Source organism: Coregonus clupeaformis, chromosome 20 (genome assembly GCF_020615455.1).
Source record: "Coregonus clupeaformis isolate EN_2021a chromosome 20, ASM2061545v1, whole genome shotgun sequence".
In the NCBI taxonomy this organism is placed as follows: Eukaryota; Metazoa; Chordata; class Actinopteri; order Salmoniformes; family Salmonidae; genus Coregonus; species Coregonus clupeaformis.
The window spans coordinates 7,396,340-7,418,148 of NC_059211.1; the positions used below are offsets into that span (position 1 = coordinate 7,396,340).

The 21,809-nt window shown below is 42.7% G+C and overlaps 1 protein-coding gene across 2 annotated transcripts in view; it reads right to left on the bottom strand.

The window, feature by feature from the left end:
* LOC121533778 (adhesion G-protein coupled receptor D2) overlaps nucleotides 1-21,809 on the bottom strand; it is a 178,647-nt gene that overhangs the window by 40,226 nt on the left and 116,612 nt on the right. For both annotated transcript variants that reach the window (XM_041840017.2, XM_041840018.2), the window contains exons 21-22: nucleotides 21,745-21,798; nucleotides 18,804-18,999 (exon numbers count right to left, since the gene is read on the bottom strand). In XM_041840017.2, coding sequence (XP_041695951.1) covers nucleotides 18,804-18,999; nucleotides 21,745-21,798 — 250 coding nt within the window. The remainder of the gene's footprint in view (nucleotides 1-18,803; nucleotides 19,000-21,744; nucleotides 21,799-21,809) is intronic.

Below are 21,809 nucleotides of genomic sequence, written 5' to 3' on the forward strand. Positions count from 1 at the left end.
CTTTGAATTGAATTGAATTGAATTGAATTGAGAGACAGAGAGAGAGAGAGAGAGAGAGAGAGAGAGAGAGAGAGAGAGAGAGAGAGAGAGAGAGAGAGAGAGAGAGAGAGAGAGAGAGAGAGAGAGAGAGAGAGAGAGAGAGAGAGAGAGAGAGAGAGAAAAGAGAGGTGGACTTTATGAAACAGTTGCAACATGGGGCGTGGAGGAGTGCTCCCAGACAGTTATTTCCCAGTCCCAGTCATATCCTTACGTGCAGGCCCATTATGTTCTTCAATACAGCAGCAGCAACTTGGTTTGGCTGATCTTCCTTTTTCATTTCTCCAGGAGCAGGGGGAGCAGCAATAGGAGAGCAGGCAATAGGTTTAGCAGCCGAGGCGAGGTGACTCTGATTTACGACGGGAGGGTGACCTCTGGGGCAGTAACACAGTGATGGGTGAGTGGCTCTCAACGGTAAGCTACTGGCACTTGACAAAGTGCCTGAAGCAGAATGAATTTACTTCTCTTTTCCTCAATCATCAACAGCCACTGCCCTGACCCCCATCCTGACTGCTATAACAAGATCTCCCATCTCGGGAGGCTGAAAAATTTACTGTCACATCTACTTTTCAATGAGCTCAAGTGAGCACTTCTTTCACCTTCAGTGGAGCAGGTGCCTGGTAACCTGGTCGGCTGGCAGGCACGCACAAACACAATCCCCCTCCCCCCAACCTTTTTTTTTTTCATTCACTGTATTTGCCAGACATATCGGTGTTTGCCTTCATCAACTTGATGACAGTGCCTGGAGGTGAGTTAAATTTAACAACCCAGATTTTTTTATATGCCGCCGATTAATCTCCAATGCACATTGAAATGTAACCTTCCCCTCGTCCACCCAGTGACCATACTGGGCTTGGAAATCGCAAGCTACTCTATGGTGGAATGTATTAGGCCTACATCTCAACCAGCACAAATATTCATTCATTTAATGTGATTTGACGGATGTTTTCTGTTGTGTAGTGTTTCTTTATTCTCACTATTGGTATAATATCTTGACAAATGATTACTCGGTTATTATTCGACCAGTCAATCTTTTTCCCCCCACACAGTTTAGGACAATATTATCACAGCGTGACAATAAAAGTCCCAAACACATGACATCGAACACATAAAAAATTCGTAATTTCTCAAAATGGTGGTTTAAAATGTCAATGATCTCCGGTGAGTACATTGGGTCGTCGTCAGTCGCCACGTTGTCATGCGAGACACAGTGTGTTATAATTGAAAATAAAGAAACCATTAAAAGGCATTCAATAAGCTACTGTGAAATTGATCTGTCTATAAAAGCTGTTCCCCGGGGAAAAGTGGCCATGCATGGAGAAGGAGGAGGCTCTCGCCTCGGGCAGGATGGAGAGAGGGAGAGACAGGGGGACGAGGACAGGGATGGGGGGGTGAGGAAGAGAAGGAAAGAGGAGAGGAAAGACAGAGAGGGGAAGAGAGAGAGAGCGAGGGAGGGAGATAGAGGAAGAAGGAGAGACGGTGTGAGTGAGACAGCTCAGACCTGATTCAGCAGTAACCATACAGGCTCTGAGAGACACAACACCACGTAACACAATGATTCATAACAGTACACTATCATTAGTACCAGCTCATCACAGTACTCTAAAATATACAATACACTACAACACACCAAGCAGTATCACAATCAGAAAACCACTAAGCCTGGACCAGGAAATGAAGCTTCAGAAGGAAACTCAGTTCGGTTCAAATATCCTGGTCTTGCTCTACAGAATCTAAGAGACCGTGGTATATATCAAAAAGTAGCAAAACATACTTTGAAACATACAAGAACTGCAATGCTGCTGGGTTTTTCATGCTCAACAGTTTCCCATGTGCATCAAGAAAGGGCATCCAACCAACTTGACACAACTGTGGGAAGCATTGGAATCAACACTGGCCAGCATCCCTGTGGAAAGCTTTCGACATCTTGTAGAGTCCATGCCCCGACGAAATGAGGCTGTTCTGAGGGCAAAAGGGGAGGTGCAACTCAATATTAGGAAGGTGTTCTTAATGTTTTGTACACTCAGTGTATATTAAAAAGTATGTTTTTTTTTTTTTTTTGGGGGGGGTGATTTGCAAGAACCCACAGGATTTATTGTTCGATAGTTTTATCTGGATTTTTTTTATATACATAAAAAAGGGACAAAAAAGAGAATAACGAAAATTCCCAACCGCTGCTTCTTTAACTTTCAATTCTCCTAAGCATCCGTGCTTCACAGCCCCTGGCTATTGCCTTTCTCAATCTGTCCCTGGAGAAGCAGGAGTTATGGTCCCTGTCGATTGAGGAGAAAGGGATGTTATTCCCCTGTCACCCTCAGTCGCTCCGCCATCCTCCCTGGCCTGATCTACGGTCCTGCTGCCCGGGGAAGAAGTGTCTTGATGCGCCATTGGTTTAGAGTGCTGTCACCTTGCCTCTATGCTATACCTGTGCCCCCCTCCACTCCCTCTTCACCCCTCCATCCCCTTCATCTCCCAGGGGCCTGTACAAGCAGCGGTGCGGCCGGGACGTGAGAGGTCACCCCCAGCGGAGTGGTAAGGGAGGGGGGACAACACGGTCCCTGAGCGACGCCCTTGATTGGGACCAAAAACAAGGTTGAAGATGAGGGGACCTGGAGATTTTTGCCAGGGTTTTTGCCTCTGTTGATCCTACAGCTATTGTATGCAGTAATAATGTGCCTATGAACCAGAGTTATACTGTTAGCACTGAGGTGGTGTGCCCTAGTAGGAAGTCCACTGTGGTCAGCTCATCCTGCACTATCAGCTCAAACATAAATAACATGAGTATGTCTACTTCTGATAAGCTTACCAGCAAAGCAATGAAAACAATCAAGCATCCCAGAAAAGTGCTAAAAATAGCCCACATTAACATATGTAGCCTAAGAAACAAGGTTCATGAAATCAATAACTTGCTAGTAACAGATGACATTCATATTCTGACTATCTCTGAAACTCACTTAGATAATACCTTTGATGATACAGTGGCAGCAACACATGGTTATAACATCTACAGAAAATACAGAAATGCCAATGGGGGCGGTGTTGTGGTCTATATTCAGAACCACATTTCTGTAAAGCTTATAGAGGATCTCATGTTTAAATACTGTGGAAGTAATATGGCTACAGGTTCATCTGCCTCACCTAAAGCCCATTCTTGTGGGAAGCTGATATAGACCACCAAGTGCTAAAAGTCAGTATCTGGATAACGTGTGAAATGCTTGATATTGTACATGATATCAACAGAGAGGTATATTTTCTGGGTGATTTCAATATTGACTGGCTTTCATCAAGCCGCCCACTCAAGAAAAAGCTTCAAACTGTAACCAGTGCCTGCAACCTGGTTCAGGTTATCAGTCAACCTACCAGGGTAGTTACAAACAGCACAGTAATGAAATCATCAACATGTATTGATCACATCTTTACTAATGCTGTAGAAATTTGCTTTAAAGCAGTATCCAAATCCATCGGGTGTAGTGATCACAATATAGTAGCCATATCTAGGAAAACCAAAGTTCCAAAGGCTGGGCCTAATATAGTGTATAAGAGGTCATACAAGGCATTTTGCAGTAATTCCTCTGTTGATGATTTAAATAATATTTGCTGGTCTGTGGTGTGCAATGAGAAGCAACCAGCTGCTGCACTTGACAGAACCGATTGGCAAACGTACTGCAAATTGAGAAATCATGTGACTAAACTGAATAAAAAGACAAAGAAACTATACTATGAAACAAAGATAAATTATATAAAGAATAATAGTAAAAAGCTTTGGAGCACCGTAAATTAAATATTGGGCAAAAAGGCAAACTCAGCTCCATCATTAATTGAATCAGATGGCTCATTAATCACAAAACCCACTGATATTGCCAACTACTTTAATGATTTTTTCATTGACATGGTTAGCAAACTTAGGCATGACATGCCAGCAACAAACGCCAACACTACACATCCAAGTATATCTGACCAAATTATGAAAGACAAGCATTGTAATTTTGAATTCCATAAAATTAGTGTGGAAGAGGTCAAAAACGTATTGTTGTCTATCAACAATGATAAGCCACCGGGTTCTGACAACTTGGATGGAAAATTACTGAGGATAATAGTGGACGATATTGCCACTCCTATTTGGCATATCTTCAATCTAAGCCTACTAGAAAGTGTGTGCCCTCAGGCCTGGAGGGACGCAAAAGTAATTCCGCTACCCAAGAATAGTAAAGCCCCCTTTACTGGCTCAAATAGCCAACCAATCAGCCTGTTACCAACCCTTAGTAAACAAGTAGTTTTTTTGACCAGATACAATGCTATTTTACAGTAAACAAATTGACAACAGACTTTCAGCACGCTTATAGGGAAGGACATTCAACAAGCACAGCACTTACACAAATGACTGATGATTGGCTGATGATAAAAATATTCTGGGGGCTGTTTTGTTAGACTTCAGGATGGCTTTGACATTATCGATCATAGTCTGCTGCTGGAAAAACGCATGTGTTATGGCTTTACACCCCCTGCTATATTGTGGATAAAGAGTTACCTGTCTAACAGAACACAGAGGGTGTTCTTTAATGGAAGCCTCTCCAACATAATCCAGGTAAGATCAGGAATTCCTAAGGGCAGCTGTCTAGGCCCCTTACTTTGTTCAATCTTTACTTTGAGTAAAGTCAGGAAATTGCGCAAGTTGAGGTGACTAAATTGCTTGGAGTAACCCTGGATTGTAAACTGTCATGGTCAAAACATGTTGATACAACAGTAGCTAAGATGGGGAAAAGTCTGGTCATAATAAAGCGCTGCTCTGCCTTCTTAACAACACTATCAACAAGGCAGGTCCTACAGGCCCTAGTTTTATCGCACCTGGACTACTGTTCAGTCGTGTGGTCAGGTGCCACAAAGAGGGACTTAGGAAAATTGCAATTGGCTCAGAACAGGGAAGCACAGCTGGCCCTTAAATGTACACAGAGAGCTAACAAAGTGGAGGAGAGATTGACTTCATCACTACTTGTTTTTGTAAGAAGTGTTGACAAGCTGAATGCACCGAGCTGTATGTTTAAACTACTAGCACACAGCTCGGACCTCCATGCATACCCCACAAGACATGCCACCAGAGGTCTCTTCACAATCACCAAGTCCAGAACAGACTATGGGAGGCGCACAGTACTACATAGAGCCATGACTACATGGAACTCTATTCCACATCAGGTAACTGATGCAAGCAGTAGAATCAGATTTTAAAAAAAGAAGATACAAAATACACCTTATGGAACAGCGGGGACTGTGAAGGGACACACACAGGTACAGACACGCGCATACGCACACTCACGCTAGCACACGCACTCTACACACACGTACATTGTAATATTGTTGTATGGTGGTATTGTAGATATGAGGTGGTGTAATAATGTTCTATGATGTACTGTTTTATCTTTTGTTTTATGTGTGATGTAAGTGCCTTAATGTGTTTGGACCCTAGGAAGAGTAGCTGCTGCCTTGGCAGGAACTAATGGGGATCCCTAATAAAATACAAAACACAAGTACAAAGGAGCGCTGCTCCATCAATTGGTGTCAGCGGTTGCACCCTGAGGCTTTCACTTCTTTAGGTTGAGGTTGGCTAGCTAGAGTGACGACATCTTGAGAAACAACTTGTCTGGTTGTAGTGGTGTATGTACAGTACACTCTTCTAAAGTACATTTTTTAGAGTGCATAATCTACAAGACAGGTACAATGTCCAGACATTGATTGTTAATGTATTGTGATTCAACAAAGTATTAAAGTTGTATGAGGTACTTTAGCAATAAGGCCTGAGGGGGCATGGAATATCGTGAATACAGTACAGTATATACCACAGCCAAGGGGTGTTGTTTGGCACAATAGATTAGCGGAGGCAGTTGTACCTTTAACTTATGGGCTCACAGCAACCACATCAAATCCGTTTTGAGGAAGCCGAAGCCACACTGCACCTTGTGCCACTCAACATCAAAACGCCCTACAGGATCTACAGTAATTTGCAGTATCCATCCTTTTATCGATAAACAACCATGTTAAAGGGATAGTTCACCCAAATTACAAAGTGACACATTTGAAGACAGTGGCCAGGTACACAAAACAAAAGTATGGACTGCTAACAGGGTACAGAAACCAATATGTTATTGTGTAATTTGGGTGAACAATCCCTTTAAGGCCACTTAAGACGAACCCTCCAGAGCCCACAGAAACCAATATGTTATTGTGTAATTTGGGTGAACTATCCTTTTAAGGCCACTTAAGGCGAACCCTCCAGAGCCCGGGCCAAATCCACAGTTAGTCTGGGTCTCACTGGGTGACGGAAGAAATGAATAAATAAATAAACAGATGAATAGCAAAGAGAAGGAATGGGAGTCTATGCTGGTTGGCCATCCATCATATGTATTATGCAGTGAGCCTCCTAAGAAGATACAAATTCAACTTTTCCCTCCAATTTGTTATAGCTGACAACTCACCGTTGTTGTTTCTTTGAATTATGAATAGATTTCTGTCCCGACTTTGCTCAAGCAAGCCGTATGCGTAACGAGTAGGAAAACAAATTTGGAACCAGGCACGCTTTGAAACAGTCGAGTGCATATGCATAAACATTCACACTTAAAGCGCCCAAAGAGCGACAAAACACGTTCAATATTTCAGCTTTCGCTTTGTTCATTGGCTGTGTGTGTCTGATAAATATGAAGTGCCAGAGCATGAGTGCAAGAACATGCGAGTGCCAGAGTTAAGTTTCCCTCAGAATGAATTACAGATATCACATAATACGGGCCCAAGCTAAAATAAGAAAAGAAAATGGAATTCCTAAATTGAAATCTTAAAATGTAATTTCTTCCCCCAAACTGGTTTTCGTGTAACCATAACACTCTAGGCCAGAGATCCTGCATGTGCCATTCAGAGATAGAGGGAGCGGAGGAGTGAGTGAGAAGAGACAGAGAGAGAGAGGAAAAGATGGAAGAGATAGAGAGAGAGACAAGAAAGAGACGAGCGAGGAAGAAAGAGAGAAAAAGTGAAACACAGAAGAAAGAGAGATGTAGAAAGACAGAGTGAGAAGAAGGAAGGAATGTAAATACACAGCAAACCAATAGCACATTTTGGCCCCAGCTGTTTGTTTGGGTATTTACACTGTAGGCTACAATCAAGTCCTCAAAGCCTCGGTCCAAATGACAAGGCCCTGATACCTCGCCACAGATCCACTAAACAAAGGCAGAGCAAGCCAAAGCTCAAAGCATACAACCGTCAAGGTCACCCTCAGTTATTTGTCAATCATTGTGGACGGGGGAAAAATGAATAAAGATGCATAAATGGCTTGAATAAAGAGAGGGCAGGAGGAAAGAAGGAAAGGAAGAGAGAAAGGGAAGTGATTTTTGTATTGGCTGAACTTCTTGGGCCTGTTTTGTTTGACCAGATGTAGAATTAGTACACATCACTTTGCATCAGCGAGACGTTGACCATAAGCCACCATAGAGAGTACACCTCCCTCTCGCCGCACCAGGGTTTGCTGGTGTCTGTAATTCTGCTAGTGCAATTATCGATGTGACGCATTCCTCAAGAAAATAGGAGCATATACCTGGATAGTTGTGCCCAGCTGTTTTTCCAATTGGAATCAGTAATTGAAAACATAGCATTTCTGTTTTTACACGGATAAATAGGGAAAAGCGTCAATGATGTTTCAAGTTATCGTCTTTCAAGAGCTGCAGTATAAATCAACTTAGTAAAATCAGCCAAATAAAAAATTGGTAGTACACTTACATTTTAGTCATTTAGCAGACGCTCTTATCCAGAGCGACTTACAGGAGCAATTAGGGTTAAGTGCCTTGCTCAAGGGCACATCGGCAGATGTTTCACCTAGTCGGCTCGGGATTAGAACCAGCGACCTTTCGGTTACTGGTACTACGCTCTTAACCACTAAGCTACCTGCCAATATATCTTGTTTCTGTGATAGGGTGACTTCCACAAACTAGCCTTGCTGGAACACTGCAGACAAAACAGAAAACAGGCTAAAACAATACGGATAACAGTGGATTAAAAATCGCGATGCTATGTTATGGCTAGCTGGAAACGATAACTTTATCCCGTTTTCCAAATAATTTTTTTCTTGCACTATTCAATCAAAACCGGTATATGGAAATTCCCACAGTGAGGCAAAACAACAGCGAGAGAGCGCTCTGGTGTTCCTTTTAGCTTCACAACATCAATATTGTGCTAATAATCACACAAACTGAAATTTTCCCGCACCACCCCAGATACCTCCACATGCAGCTTTTGATTGAACAAGGTGAACGAGGACTAGAAAGGTGTACTACAGATGAGTGTGAAGGAGAGGAGTTGATGCTGTCATTGTCTCTGGGGCGTTTTGGGAGGCCCCAGATCCTGTGGCGTGTCAATGAATCAGGCTAAACATGCGTGACAAGCAGCGGGCCAGGAGGGAGGGAATGAAAGAGGGATGGAGTGAGGAGAAGTCATCCCCCCATCCCCATGCACCACATTGGTGTTGGTGGGGAGATCTGGGGGTAATCTGCGGCTGCATGCGATAGAGAGACGAGCCCCTTTATTTAGACGCACTGGTAGGCCCCTAATTGCAGCTGATGCTGAGAAACACATGTTAAGAGGGGAGCGAGTCAGATGTCAGCAGTACAGCCATATGGTTTTTCTTCCACCTACAGGAGATGGGCCTATACCCAGAGACGACAGACAGCACTAGGGATCGGATCATGGCATGCTGCGCATTGACAACTTGACTTTGGCTGAGTCCCAAATGGCCCCCTACACCCAATATAGTGTACTACTTTTTACTAGAGTCCTATGTGGATAGAATCCTGGCAGGCTGCGCACTGACAACTTCACTTAAGCAACATATCCAAATGGCACCCTATTCCCTATATAGTGCGCTACTTTTGATCAGAGACCTATGTGCCCTGGTTAACAGTTTTGCACTATATAGGAAATAGGGGATCATTTAGGAAGCATACCCTTGACTTACTTTCTTTGATTTATTCGCCAGGGACAATGCACAAATCTTCAATATTTCTGTAGAAAGGAATGAACTTTTTTTTGTCACTTTCACAGTTATTATTTAGAATTTTTTTAGTTGCTTTAAGAAACATTGACTATCAGTAAGTCTATTAAAATAAGGGAGCTGAAACAACAACATTCTGAGTATTATAAGTGAAACAGCTTTCAAAAAATGTGGTGCACAAATAAAAGAGCAACAACAGATGCTGAAGGAGAAAATCTGACCATTAGAACCCTTGTTTCTATTGACTTAACCCTATTATTTTACTAAAACATTTTCTATTAGAACTTATAGAATTATATTATATTTCTACTGTAATATTCAACATAAAGTTGTTGCGAAAGCCCTGAAACATGTCAACAGTGCGTCTCTGTATGAACAACACACAATATATATTTTTTAATTACTTGTTAAACAATTGTATTAGTATAAATAAATATAATTTAAAAAAAAATCAGCATACAATATAGCTCAGTATTCGTATTATATACTTTATACAGTATTTTTTGCTCATATTTATCAAGGGTGCCAAAAGGTTCGTGAGGATAACGACACAGCCTTTTTCTAAAATGTTTTATGAGATTGGAGAACACGTTGGGAGAGATCTTAGACTATTCCTTCATACAGAATCTTTCCAGATCCTTGATATCCATTGTCTGCACCCTCTTCAATTCAAACCACAGGTTTTCAATGGGGTTCAAGTCCAGAGACTGAGACTTTTATTTTGTGGTCTATTAACAATTTATTTGTGGATTTTGATTGGTGCTTGGGGTTATTGTCTTACTGGAAGATACAAATTAAATATTATTTGTCACATGTGCCGAATACAACAGGTGTAGACCTTTAAATGCTTACTTACAAGCCCTTAACGAACAATGCAGTTTTAAGAAAAATAAGTGTTAAGTTAAAAATAATGCAAATAGTCCAGGTAGCCATTTGATTAGCTGTTCAGGAGTCTTATGGCTTGGGGGTAGAAGCTGTTAAGAAGCCTTTTGGACCTATACTTGGTGCTCCAGTACCGCTTGCCGTGCGGTAGCAGAGAGAACAGTCTATGACTAAGGTGGCTGGAGTCGTTGGCAATTCGTAGGGCCTTCCTCTGACACCGCCTGGTATAGAGGTCCTGGATGGCAAGAAGCTTGGCCCCAGTGATGTACTGGGCCGTACGCACTACCCTCTGTAGTGCCTTGCGGTCGGAGGCCGAGCAGTTGCCATACCAGGCGGTGATGCAACCAGTCAGGATGCTCTCGATGGTGCAGCTGTAGAACTTTTTGAGGATCTGAGGACCCATGCCAAATCTTTTCAGTCTCCTGAGGGGGAATAGGCTTTGTCGTGAGGGCACGACTGTCTTGGTGTGTTTGGACCATGATAGTTTGTTGGTGATGTGGACACCAAGGAACTTGAAGCTCTCAACCTGCTCCACTACAGCCCCGTCGATGAGAATGGAGGCGTGCTCGGTCCTCCTTTTCCTGTAGTCCACAATTCTCTCCTTTGTCTTGATCACGTTGAGGGAGAGGTTGCTATCCTGACACCAAACGGCCAGGTCTCTGACCTCCTCCCTATAGGCTGTCTCATCGTTGTCGGTGATCAGGCCTACCACTGTTGTGTCTTCAGCAAACTTAATAATGGTGTTGGAGTCGTGCTTGGCCATGCAGTCATGGGTGAACAGGGAGTACAGGAGGGGGACTGAGCACGCACCCCTGAGGGGCCCCGTGTTGAGGATCAGCGTGGCAGATGTGTTGTTACCTAACCTTACCACCTGGGGGCGGCCAGTCAGGAAGTCCAGGATCCAGTTGCAGAGGGAGGTGTTTAGTCCCAGGGTCCTTAGCTTAGTGATGAGCTTTGAGGGCACTATGGTGTTGAACGCTGAGCTGTAGTCAATGAATAGCATTCTCTCGTAGGTGTTCCTTTTGTCCAGGTCGGAAAGGGCAGTGTGGAGTGCAATAGAGATTGCATCATCTGTGGATCTGTTGGGGTCTAGGGTTTCTGGGATAATGGTGTTGATGTTAGCCATGACCAGCCTTTCAAAGCACTTCATGGCTACAGAGGTGAGTGCTACGGTCAGTAGTCATTTAGGCAGGTTACCTTTGTGTTCTTGGGCACAGGGACTATGGTGGTCTGCATGAAACATGTTGGTATTACAGACTCAGTCAGGGACAGGTTGAAAATGTCAGTGAAGACACTTGCCAGTTGGTCAGCGCATGCTCGGAGTACACGTCCTGGCAATCCGTCTGGCCCTTACTCACATCGGCTACGGAGAGCGTGATCACACAGTCATCTGGAACAGCTGATGCTCTCATGCATGCTTCAGTGTTGCTTGCCTCGAAGCGAGCACAGAAGTAATTTAGCTCGTCTGGTAGGCTCGTGTCACTGGGCAGCTCGTGGGTGTGCTTCCATTTGTAGTCCGTAAAAGTTTGCAAGCCCTGCCACATTCAACGAGCGTCGGAGCCGGTTATATACTACCGTTCAAAAGTTCGGGGTCACTTAGAAATGTCCTTGTTTTTGAAAGAAAAACAATTTTTTTGTCCATTAAAATAACATCCAATTGATCAGAAATACAGTGCAGACATTGCTAATGTTGTAAATGGCTATTGTAGCTGGAAACGGCTGATTTTTTTATGGAATATCTACATAGGCGTACAGAGGCCCATTATCAGCAACCATCAGTCATGTGTTCCAATGGCATGTTGTGTTTGCTAATCCATATTCATCGTTTTAAAAGACTAATTGATCATTAGAAAACCCTTTTGCAATTATGTTAGCACAGCTGAAAACTGTTGTGCTGATTAAAGAAGCAATAAAACTGGCCTTCTTGAGACTAGTTGAGTGTCTGGAGCATCAGCAATTGTGGGTTCGATTACAGGCTCAAAATGGCCAGAAACAAATAACTTTCTTCTGATACTCGTCAGTTATTCTTGTTCTTAGAAATGAAGGCAAGAAATTGCCAAGAAACTGAAGATCTCGTACAATGCTGTGTACTACTCCCTTCACAGAACAGCGCAAACTGGCTCTAACCAGAATAGAAAGAGGAGTGGGAGGCCCGACTGAGCAAGAGGACGCCTCACAGGTCCTCAACAGACGCCTCACAGGTCCTCAACTGGCAGCTTAATTAAATAGTACCCGCAAAACACCAGTCTCAATGTCAGTGGGGGGCTATTATCAGTGAAGAGGCGATATCTCAGACAGGCCAATAAAAAGAAAAGATTAAGATGGGCATTCTGAGATATGGCTTTTTCTTTGCAACTCTGCCTAGAAGTTCAGCATCCTGGAGTCGCCTCTTCACTGTTGATGTTGAGACTGGTGTTTTTACAACATTAACAATGTCTACACTGTATTTCTGATCAATTTTATGTTTTTTTAATGGACAAAAAAATTGCTTTTCTTTCAAAAACAAGAACATTTCTAAGTGACCCCAAACGATTCAATCTTAGTCCTGTGTTGACGCTTTGCCTGTTTGATGGTTCGTCGGAGGGCATTGTGGGATTTCTTATAAGCGTCTGGATTAGAGTCCCACTCCTTGAAAGTGGCAGCTCTACCCTTTAGCTCAGTGCGGATGTTGCCTGTAATCCATGGCTTCTGGTTGGGGTATGTACGTATGGTCACTGTGGGGACGACGTCATCGACACACTTATTGATGAAGCCAGTGACTGATGTGGTGTACTCCTCAATGCCATCAGAAGAATCCCTGAACATATTCCAGTCTGTGCTAGCGAAACAGTCCTGTAGCTTATTATCTGCGTTATCTGACCACTTCTGTATTGACAGAGTGACTGGTACTTCCTGTTTTAGTTTTTGCTTGTAAGCAGGAATCAGGAGGATAGAATTATGGTCAGATTTGCCAAATGGAGGGCGAGGGAGAGCTTTGTACTCTGTGTGTGGAGTAAAGGTGGTCTAGAGTTTTTTTCCTCTGGTTGCACATTTAACATGCTGGTAGAAATTAGGTAAAACGGATATGTTTCCCAGCATTAAATTCCCCGGCCACTAGGAGCGCCACCTCTGGATGAGCATTTTCTTGTTTGCTTATGGCCTTATACAGCTCATTGAGGGCGGTCTTAGTGCCAACATCGGTTTGTGGAGGTAAATAGACAGCTACGAAAAATATAGATGAAAACTCTCTTGGTAAATAGTGTGGTCTACAGCTTATCATAAGTTACTCTACCTCAGGCAAGCAAAACCTTGAGACTTCCTTAATATTAGATTTCGTGCACCAGCTGTTATTTACAAATATACACAGACCGCCACCCCTTGTCTTACCGGAGGCAAATGTCCTTGCTGATGCACCGAAAACCTGCCAGCTGTATGTTATCCATGTCGTGTTAAGCCACGACTCAGTAAAACATAAGATATTACAGTTTTTAATGTCCCGTTGGTAGGATATTCTTGATCGGAGCTCATCCATTTTATTATCCAATGATTGTACGTTGGCTAATAGGACTGATGGTAGAGGCAGATTACCCACTTGCTGTCGGATCTTTAGAAGCACCCCGACCTACGTCCCCGATATCTCCATCTCTTCTTCATGCGAATGACGGGGATTTGGGCCTTGTCGGGTGTCTGAAGTAAATCACTCGCGTCCGACTCTTAAAGAAAACATCTTTGTCCAGTACGAGGTGAGTAATCGCTGTCCTGATATCCAGAAGCTCTTTTCGGTCATAAGAGACGGTGGCAGAAACATTATGTACAAAATAAGTTACAAATAACGCGAAAAAACACACACAATAGCACAATTGGTTAGGAGCCCGTAAATCGGCAGCCATCTCCTCCGGCGCAATTCTATATCCACTTGCAGCCAAGTTTCAGCCTCCTGGCAGAGGCAACCAGGTTTTTGGCTAAAATGTATTGGTATTGGGTAACGTTCATTTTGTTATATAGAGTGATAGAGAGCCACGCTTTACAATTTACACTTCCTTAGATCTCAACGCGTACGTACTATATACACAATACAACAACACCCACAAACTGTGCAAACAATCAACCGAATCTCTCCTCACTTGCTCTCTCTCGATCTCTCTCTTTCATTTGTTAAACTCCATCCTTAATCACCCTGTCTCTCTATCACTATCTAGCCCATGATGTCTTTCTCTTCCTCTCTCTCTCTCTCTCTCTCTCTCTATACTCAATCTCCTCTCTCTCTCTCCCTCTCCCTCCCAAAATCTCTCTCTATCTCTCTCTGTCCTCCTCACATTATCTAGTTCCACTGCTCCCTTGGCGGTCAGGGGGGTGCCCTACCCACTACCCGCTGACGCAAAAAAAAAAGGCCCAGAAACAAATATTAAATCATTGCTCATGTTGCGTTGGATTATGGGCGGGCTCGTCAAGATGATTAGTTACAGTGGTTGTGCGAGCGCTGGGGCTCCGCTGAGCACCGCATATGCATACAGTAGATTAAAGCAGTACAGTGCTAGCGCAAAGCTCACTAGACACTCAATCATGCAGAGCGGAGCACATTTGCATCCAGTTAGCATTGAGATGGGAGGTGGTACCGCACAGGAAATTAGCTGGATAATAACGGCTGACTATCAATATTTCTGTTTGTGCTTCACAAATAAATAAATAAAATTGGCCTCGGCTGCGTTTCGTGGGCCCCCTCGCTTGTTGTAACTGACGGACAAGTCACATAATACTGTAAATTGCATGGACTCACTGTGTGCAATAATAGTGTGTAACATGATTTCTGAATGACTCATCTATGTACCCCACACATACAATTATCTGTAAGGTCCATCAGTCAAGCAGTGAGACAGAGATTCAAACACAAAGACCAGAGGTTTTCCAATGCCTCGCAAAGAAGGGCACATATTGGTAGATTTAAAAAAGCAGACATTGAATATCCCTTTGAGCATAGTGAAGTTATTACACTGATCAAAAATATAAACGCAACATGTAAAGTGTTGGTCCCATGTTTCATGAACTGAAATAAAATATCCCATATTTTTTTTTTATGCTTATTTCTCTCAATTTTTTAAAACAAATTTGTTAACATCCCTGTTAGTGAGCATTTCTCCTTTGCCAAGATAATCCATCCAACTGATAGGTGTGGCATATCAAGAAGCTGATTAAACAGCATGATCATTACACAGGTGCATCTTGTGCTGGGGACAACAAAAGGCCACACAAATGTGTAGTTTTGTCACACAACACAATGCTACAGATGTCAAGTTTTGAGGGAGCATGCAATTGGCATGCTGACTGCAGGATGTCCACCAGTGCTGTTGCCAGAAAATGTTATGTTAATTTCTCTACCATAAGCCGCCTCCAATGTTGTTTTAGAGAATTTGGCAGTACGTCCAACTGGCCTCACAACCGCAGACCATGTGTATGGCGTTGTGTGGCGAGCAGTTTGCTGTGAAAAGAGTGCACGGTGGGGTTATGGTATGGGCAGGCATAAGCTACCGACAACAAACACAATTGCATTTTATCGATGGCAATTTCAATGCAAAGAAATACCATGACGAGATCCTGAGGCCCATTGCAAGGCCCATTTAAAAAAAAGTTATCTGTGACCAACAGATGCATATCTGTATTCCCAGTTATGTGAAATCCATAGATTAGGGCCTAATGAATTTATTTCAATTGACTGATTTCCTCATATGAACTGTAACTCAGTAAAACCTTTGAAATTGTTGTGTTTATATTTTTGTTCAGTATAATTACACTTTGGATGGTGTATCAATACACCCAGTCACTACAAAGATATAGGCATCCTTCCTAACTTGCCAGAGAGGAAGGAAACCACTGAGGGATTCCGGAGAACTGAGGATGGATCAACAACATTGTAGTTACTCCACAATACTAACCTAATTGACAGAGGGAAAAGAATGAAGTATTTCAAAACATGCATCCTGTTTGCAACAAGGCACTAAATTAATACTGCAAAAAAATGTGCCAAAGCAATTCACTTTTTGTCCTCAATATAAAGTATTATGTTTGGGGCAAATCCAATACAATGCATTACTGAGTACCACTCTCCATATTTTCAAGCATAGTGGTGGCTGCATCATGTTATGGGAATGCTTGTAATCGTTAAGGAATGGGACGTTTTTCAGGATAAAAAATTAACGGAAATGGAGCTAAGCACAGGCAAAATCCTAGAGGAAAACATGGTTCAGTCTGCTTTCCACCAGACACTGGGAGATGAATTCACCTTAACTTAAAACACAATAACCTAAAACACAAGGCCAAATCTACACTTGAGTTGCTTACCAAGAAGACAGTGAATGTTCCTAGTGGCCTAGTTTTGACTTAATTCTACTTGAAAATCTATGGCAAGACCTGAAAATGGTTGTCTAGCAATGAACAACAACCAATTTGACAGAGCTGTAATATTTTTTTAAAAGAATAATGGGCAAATGTTGCACAATCCAGGTGTGGAAAGCACTTAGAGATTTACCCAGAAAGAATCATAGATGTAATCGCTGCCAAAGGTACTTTTACAAAGTACTGACTCAAAGGTGTGAATACTTATGTAAATTAGATATTTCTGTATTTCATTTTCAATAAATTAGCACAAAAAAACTAACATGTTTTCACTTCATTATGGGGTAATGTGTGTAGATGGGTAAAAAAAGTATTATATTTAATCCATTTTGAATTCAGGTTGTAACAACAAAATGTGGATTAATTCAAGGGGGTATAAATACTTTCTGAATGCACTGTGTGTGTAATATTAAAGGTGCAATCTATGATTGCTACATCCATTTTTGGAATTTTAAAATAATGATTTATAGCCATTGATTCTTGAAGAATATAACATAAAAATGCCTCATGAGCTTAGACTGTTTTTCTCTGTCAGAACCCCAAATATGAGCTAGTTTTACTCCATTGTGTGTAAACAATGTATAGCTTCAAAACATGGTTAAAACATAATTTTGATCTAATGGATGGTAAGTCCTTGAACCCATCCCTCACCAGTTTACCAAAAAAGTGTCAGGGTGTGCAGTAGTTTGAATACCAGATTGCCCCTTTAATGAAATGAGAAGATATAACAGCTTGACTCTGTATTTGAGTCACTTACAAAGGAGATGCTGTAAACTGTCTGTTTGCACAACATGAGACTGGAAGGTACCATGAGAAGCTTTGAATATGAACATACAGCTACAAGAAAGAACAACACTCCATCAAATGACCTAGATAGTACACGGTCATAACACACTGTTAAAGAATAAGTGATTCGACAACGTCAAATAGGGCACCTAATGGAAAACTGTAATGAAAAAGAGAGCGGTTACAAATGAAATATCTGTATTTTAATAAACTACACTTCCAAAAAATGTACAATTCAATAAATAAATAGGAAATGTGCCTTTCTTGACTACATTGGGACACATGACCGTCTTTTAGCTGCAAGAGTAGAGCAAAAGTACAGCCAACTTTCACACACACACACACACACACACACACACACACACACACACACACACACACACACACACACATACACACACACACGGATGTACACACACACACACTCCTCTACTGTCCATTGTACCTGGATTGCTGCCTATTGTGTCATTAAGCCCCCCTATTTTCACTGCTTTGAAATGTTCCTCTGCTGTGTGTGTGTGTCTGTGTTGTGTATGTGTGTGTGTGTGTGTATGTGTGTGTGTGTGTGTGTGTGTGTGTGTGTGCGTGCATGCATGTGTGTGTTTGTGTGTGCATGCGTGCATATGTGTGTGCGTGCATGTATGCTGTGTTGTGTGTTATCGTGTGTGTTTTCCTCCCCTTCAATTACATTGACTCCACTCAGTGATACGCGGGTCAGGGAACTGCATTAAAGCTGTTCAGTCTGTGCGGTCTGGACAGTGTTTGAGTCCTACAGAGGAGCTGTCACGTCTGGGTTCACTCTCTGTGCCAAGCACTATTCCTCATTCACAACCTAATGCATCGCAGATTCGCTGTTCAATCAAAGCCGATACGCAGGTTTCCGCAGTAAGACTAGGATGAGATTGTTCTCGAGGAAGATGGTTTGAGTAAATGTGAGGTTGAATTGACATGTTATGTCATATAAAAACACTTTGTTGTTGATGAAATGACTCCAAACTCTTTTTGGTTGTTGAACCAAGATCTGGTTTCAGGTTTCGATTGAATAAAGCTCCATGTTTCTATGTCCACAGAATTGACAGGGTGCACTCTGCTAACTACATAGGCTACTCAAAATCCTCTAAGAGGAACTATTGTTGGTTTAGAAAAATCAGCAAAGGTTATTTGTTTTATTTTTCTTCCTGAATTTCATGATTGCCTCTCGAAGTTGTACAACATTTGAGTAATATGCTTATTTTTTATTTAATTGACAAAAAGGAGAACAAGAGCTTTGTCCTCCTTTTCGTAATTTTTCACATTTACTTAGTCAGTTGGAAGGTAGGCAGGGTACAGGTTGTAGAGGGAAGACAGCAAGAAAGTACAGATTGGGGTGAGATTCGTACCAATGCCGCTGTGGGCAATATGTGCATGGGAGTCTGCAGCACTACAAACTACACTTGGCCACACTCTCACACAGGGTAATATGTTTTTGAAGTGAAGAATGAGTGTCTAAATATTTTTGGGACAATTTAGATTTTTTTGTTAAAAGCTTGAGCATATTCTTCCAGCTGTCGTTTCCCCCCTTTCATTCTGCTCTCAGACCATGGTACGCAATACACAGAAATGCAGCATTCAGGGTGAGGGTCAGAGAGTGTTGACGGAGGTAGTAATCGATTCACCCCTGTAGGTATTATTGTCATCGGAACTGTGGGTGAGGGAGCTTGTGACTCACCTCTGTTGGCGTTCTCCTCTACAAGGCCTGGGGTGTAGGGGTAGGTGGGGTTGGGGAGCGGGCTAGGCTTGCCGGAGCAGGTCTTGTCCCCCCCCTCGTCCAGGCTGGGGCCTTGTGGGCCCTGGGGAGAGGGCGTGGGGGAGCTGGCGGGCCGGGAGCTGGTCAATGAGCTGGAGGGTCTGGAGCTGGCACAGTTCTGGAGGGGCACAGGGAGAAGAGTAAGGAGTCAAGGACTTAATGATTGACTTAGAAAGAACAAAAACCGTAAACAAAAATAATACTTATATTTTAAGAAAAACAGAACAAAATGTGTGCAGAAAATAAATAGAATAAATGTATTAATAAAAAATAAAAAATAAAAACGTCTGATTTGTAATCCAAAATTAATATTCAAACGTAATAATATTGAATACTTTTGAAAGCATTCAGTTTATCAAATATCTTGTTCTCGCTCTCGATTCTTCTCATTGAGTTTACATGTTTTTTTCCCCTCTGTTCTCAAGTCTTCTTTATTCTTGTTTGGGGTTTTGATGTGGAGGCGGGCTTAGAGGAGGGGAGTGCAGCCAACAGACAAAATGGAGAGCTGTCCTAGCCGACGACCTGACGTCACGTCCTCCTTCTGCTCCTTGTTATTCATTGGCAGATTCTCCTACTGACCTGGATGGAAACCTTACAAACTATAAACAAACCCATTTAAGAAAGAAGACCATGCGCAGACCATTGGCTGACAGTTGACCACCCAGTTAAAATGGTGAATGTCCTCCATGGCACTGTGCATGCTATCAAAGTATTTTGTGGCAAGTGCACCCTCTATCCATCTCTATGGGTGACACATTTCACAATTTTAACACATTTAAAACAAGGAATCTCTCTAAGAGACCAAAATAAACTCCAATCATTGAATCCCATTTGTTTGCACAGCTATTAAACAGACTTCAGAGAGCATCAGGGCGCTTCCATAGGCTCGGCCTCTTGTATTACATATGTCTGTCATGAAGGAATGCCTAGCATCACAGACCTCTGAACAAACACTCAAAGTTATGCCTGCCACTTCTTTTACAACCCCTACTCAATGTAGATCTCCAGGAATCACACGCACGCACCCACACTGAAACACACACACACACACACGCCGCTCGCCCCCTGCTTCCTATATCTTGTCAAAACTTGAATTAAGATTTTTTTTTTTACTAATCCAGTTCCATTTTATATCTATATTTCAGTGCTGTCACAGCCACGGAACTCCAACTATTGAGAAGGGGTTGTTTTTTATTTGGGTGGTGCAACTGACTGCTTTATTTCACAAAGCAATCTGGCAGTGTGTGTACAAGTGGGGGGTCATGAGGGTCACCAGGCAGTTGGTATCAAGCAGGCAGGCAACATTGGTCTAGAGCTTGTGTATAAATAACTGGAGGGGGGACCCCCGGAGGTCTAAAAGGGCTGTTTGCACAACCTACTGCATGTAGGGGCTGCTGAACAGCTCGAGAAAGCAGTCAATAGGATTATTAAATGAACAATGACAGAATGTCATTAGATGTAATGATTGGAGGTCATTTTTTGCTTCGCTGCACTATACCTATGCTGATATGAATGCGGCGCCGGATCATTTAAGAGATGTGAACAACAACGTTGTGCTGTCTTTCCTCTTTTTATTTCAATATTTGCTTTGATGTGTATTCTGAGAAACTAATGGCCATTTTTAAAACAGAGCGGAAATGAACAGCGTGCTTCATTCTAGTATATCTGGTTATGCGTCACAAAATCATTTTACATCAACCTTATCAAACATTCTTAAAAAGCCTTTTATCTAAAACATAATTTTTTATGTCTAATTTATCTTCTGAAGTACCATATGCAGTAACGGTATGCTGCGAAGAACCGTATTTGTCCATTCCACCAGAGACGATACTGAATCCTATATTTTACAACTGGGGAGATATAGGGCATGTTCGGTCATCTAGAGCCAAATGTCTCCTATCTCCAGACAGACAGGTAGATACTGTATTTCAGCGGGATTTATGGGGCAAAATAGCATTAGCTAAAAAACATCCGCTGCATGGGCAAACTGGATGGCGGACTTTGAGATTGGAAAATTGCCAGAGAGCACTAAAAGGAGCACCCCCACACTGATAATACAGCTGCACGGTATATCAGCTACCTTGGGGTTTGTTTGCCCCCCCCCCCCCCCGAGTCATTTTTTACTAGTCACAATCTTTACAGTGTCAGGAACTGTAACGGGGTCAAAAAGGAAGAAGGGGCGATATTCTAAAATCAATCTGCCTTTAAAAATTGTCTGATTCCCTTCTCAACGACCTGATGGTTGGGGGGGGGGGGACTGGACTGGGGCACAAACTGCTATGAGCCATAAAGCGTGACAACCCGGGTGGGGAGTTAATGTGATCACTCATAAGGGACGAGTTGCAGAAGGGGGGAGAGGAGAGGGGACAGTGGTTGTGTGTGAAGGAGGGTGGGGGGCTTTGGTTGGTGTGTGTGTGTGTGTGTGTGTGGGTGGAGGGGGGCTATTAACTACTTTTAAAGCGCTTTGCCGGAGCTAAGTGATCGCAGGGAGCAGGAGGGAACAGTATAAATAGTGGCCTGACACTTTAATGTCAGGGGACAGCTCGTCCAGGATTAGAAACTTGTAACCCCGGCGGTGCGGGTGACATTGGTTGGGATGAAGGTTCTGGGCCGGCGTGCGGCAGAGGGGCTATTACAGAGGTGCATGTTTGATGTATAAGGGCATCTAACATGGGGCTTGTCCACTAGCGATACTAGAAGCATTGCTCAGCGGCTACTTCTCACTGACATTGCTGCATTGATGTGGGAAAGAACACTGTGTGTGCACTATGGTGAACTATGTATGAACTATGTGGTGAACTATGTGAATCTGTACACACATACTGTACACACACACACGTAAAAGGAATGCTAGGTTACATACTGAAAAATGTATTGCTTTTCTTCTCTCCTTGATCCTTTTAACTGTGCTCCGAACCTGCAGCAAAG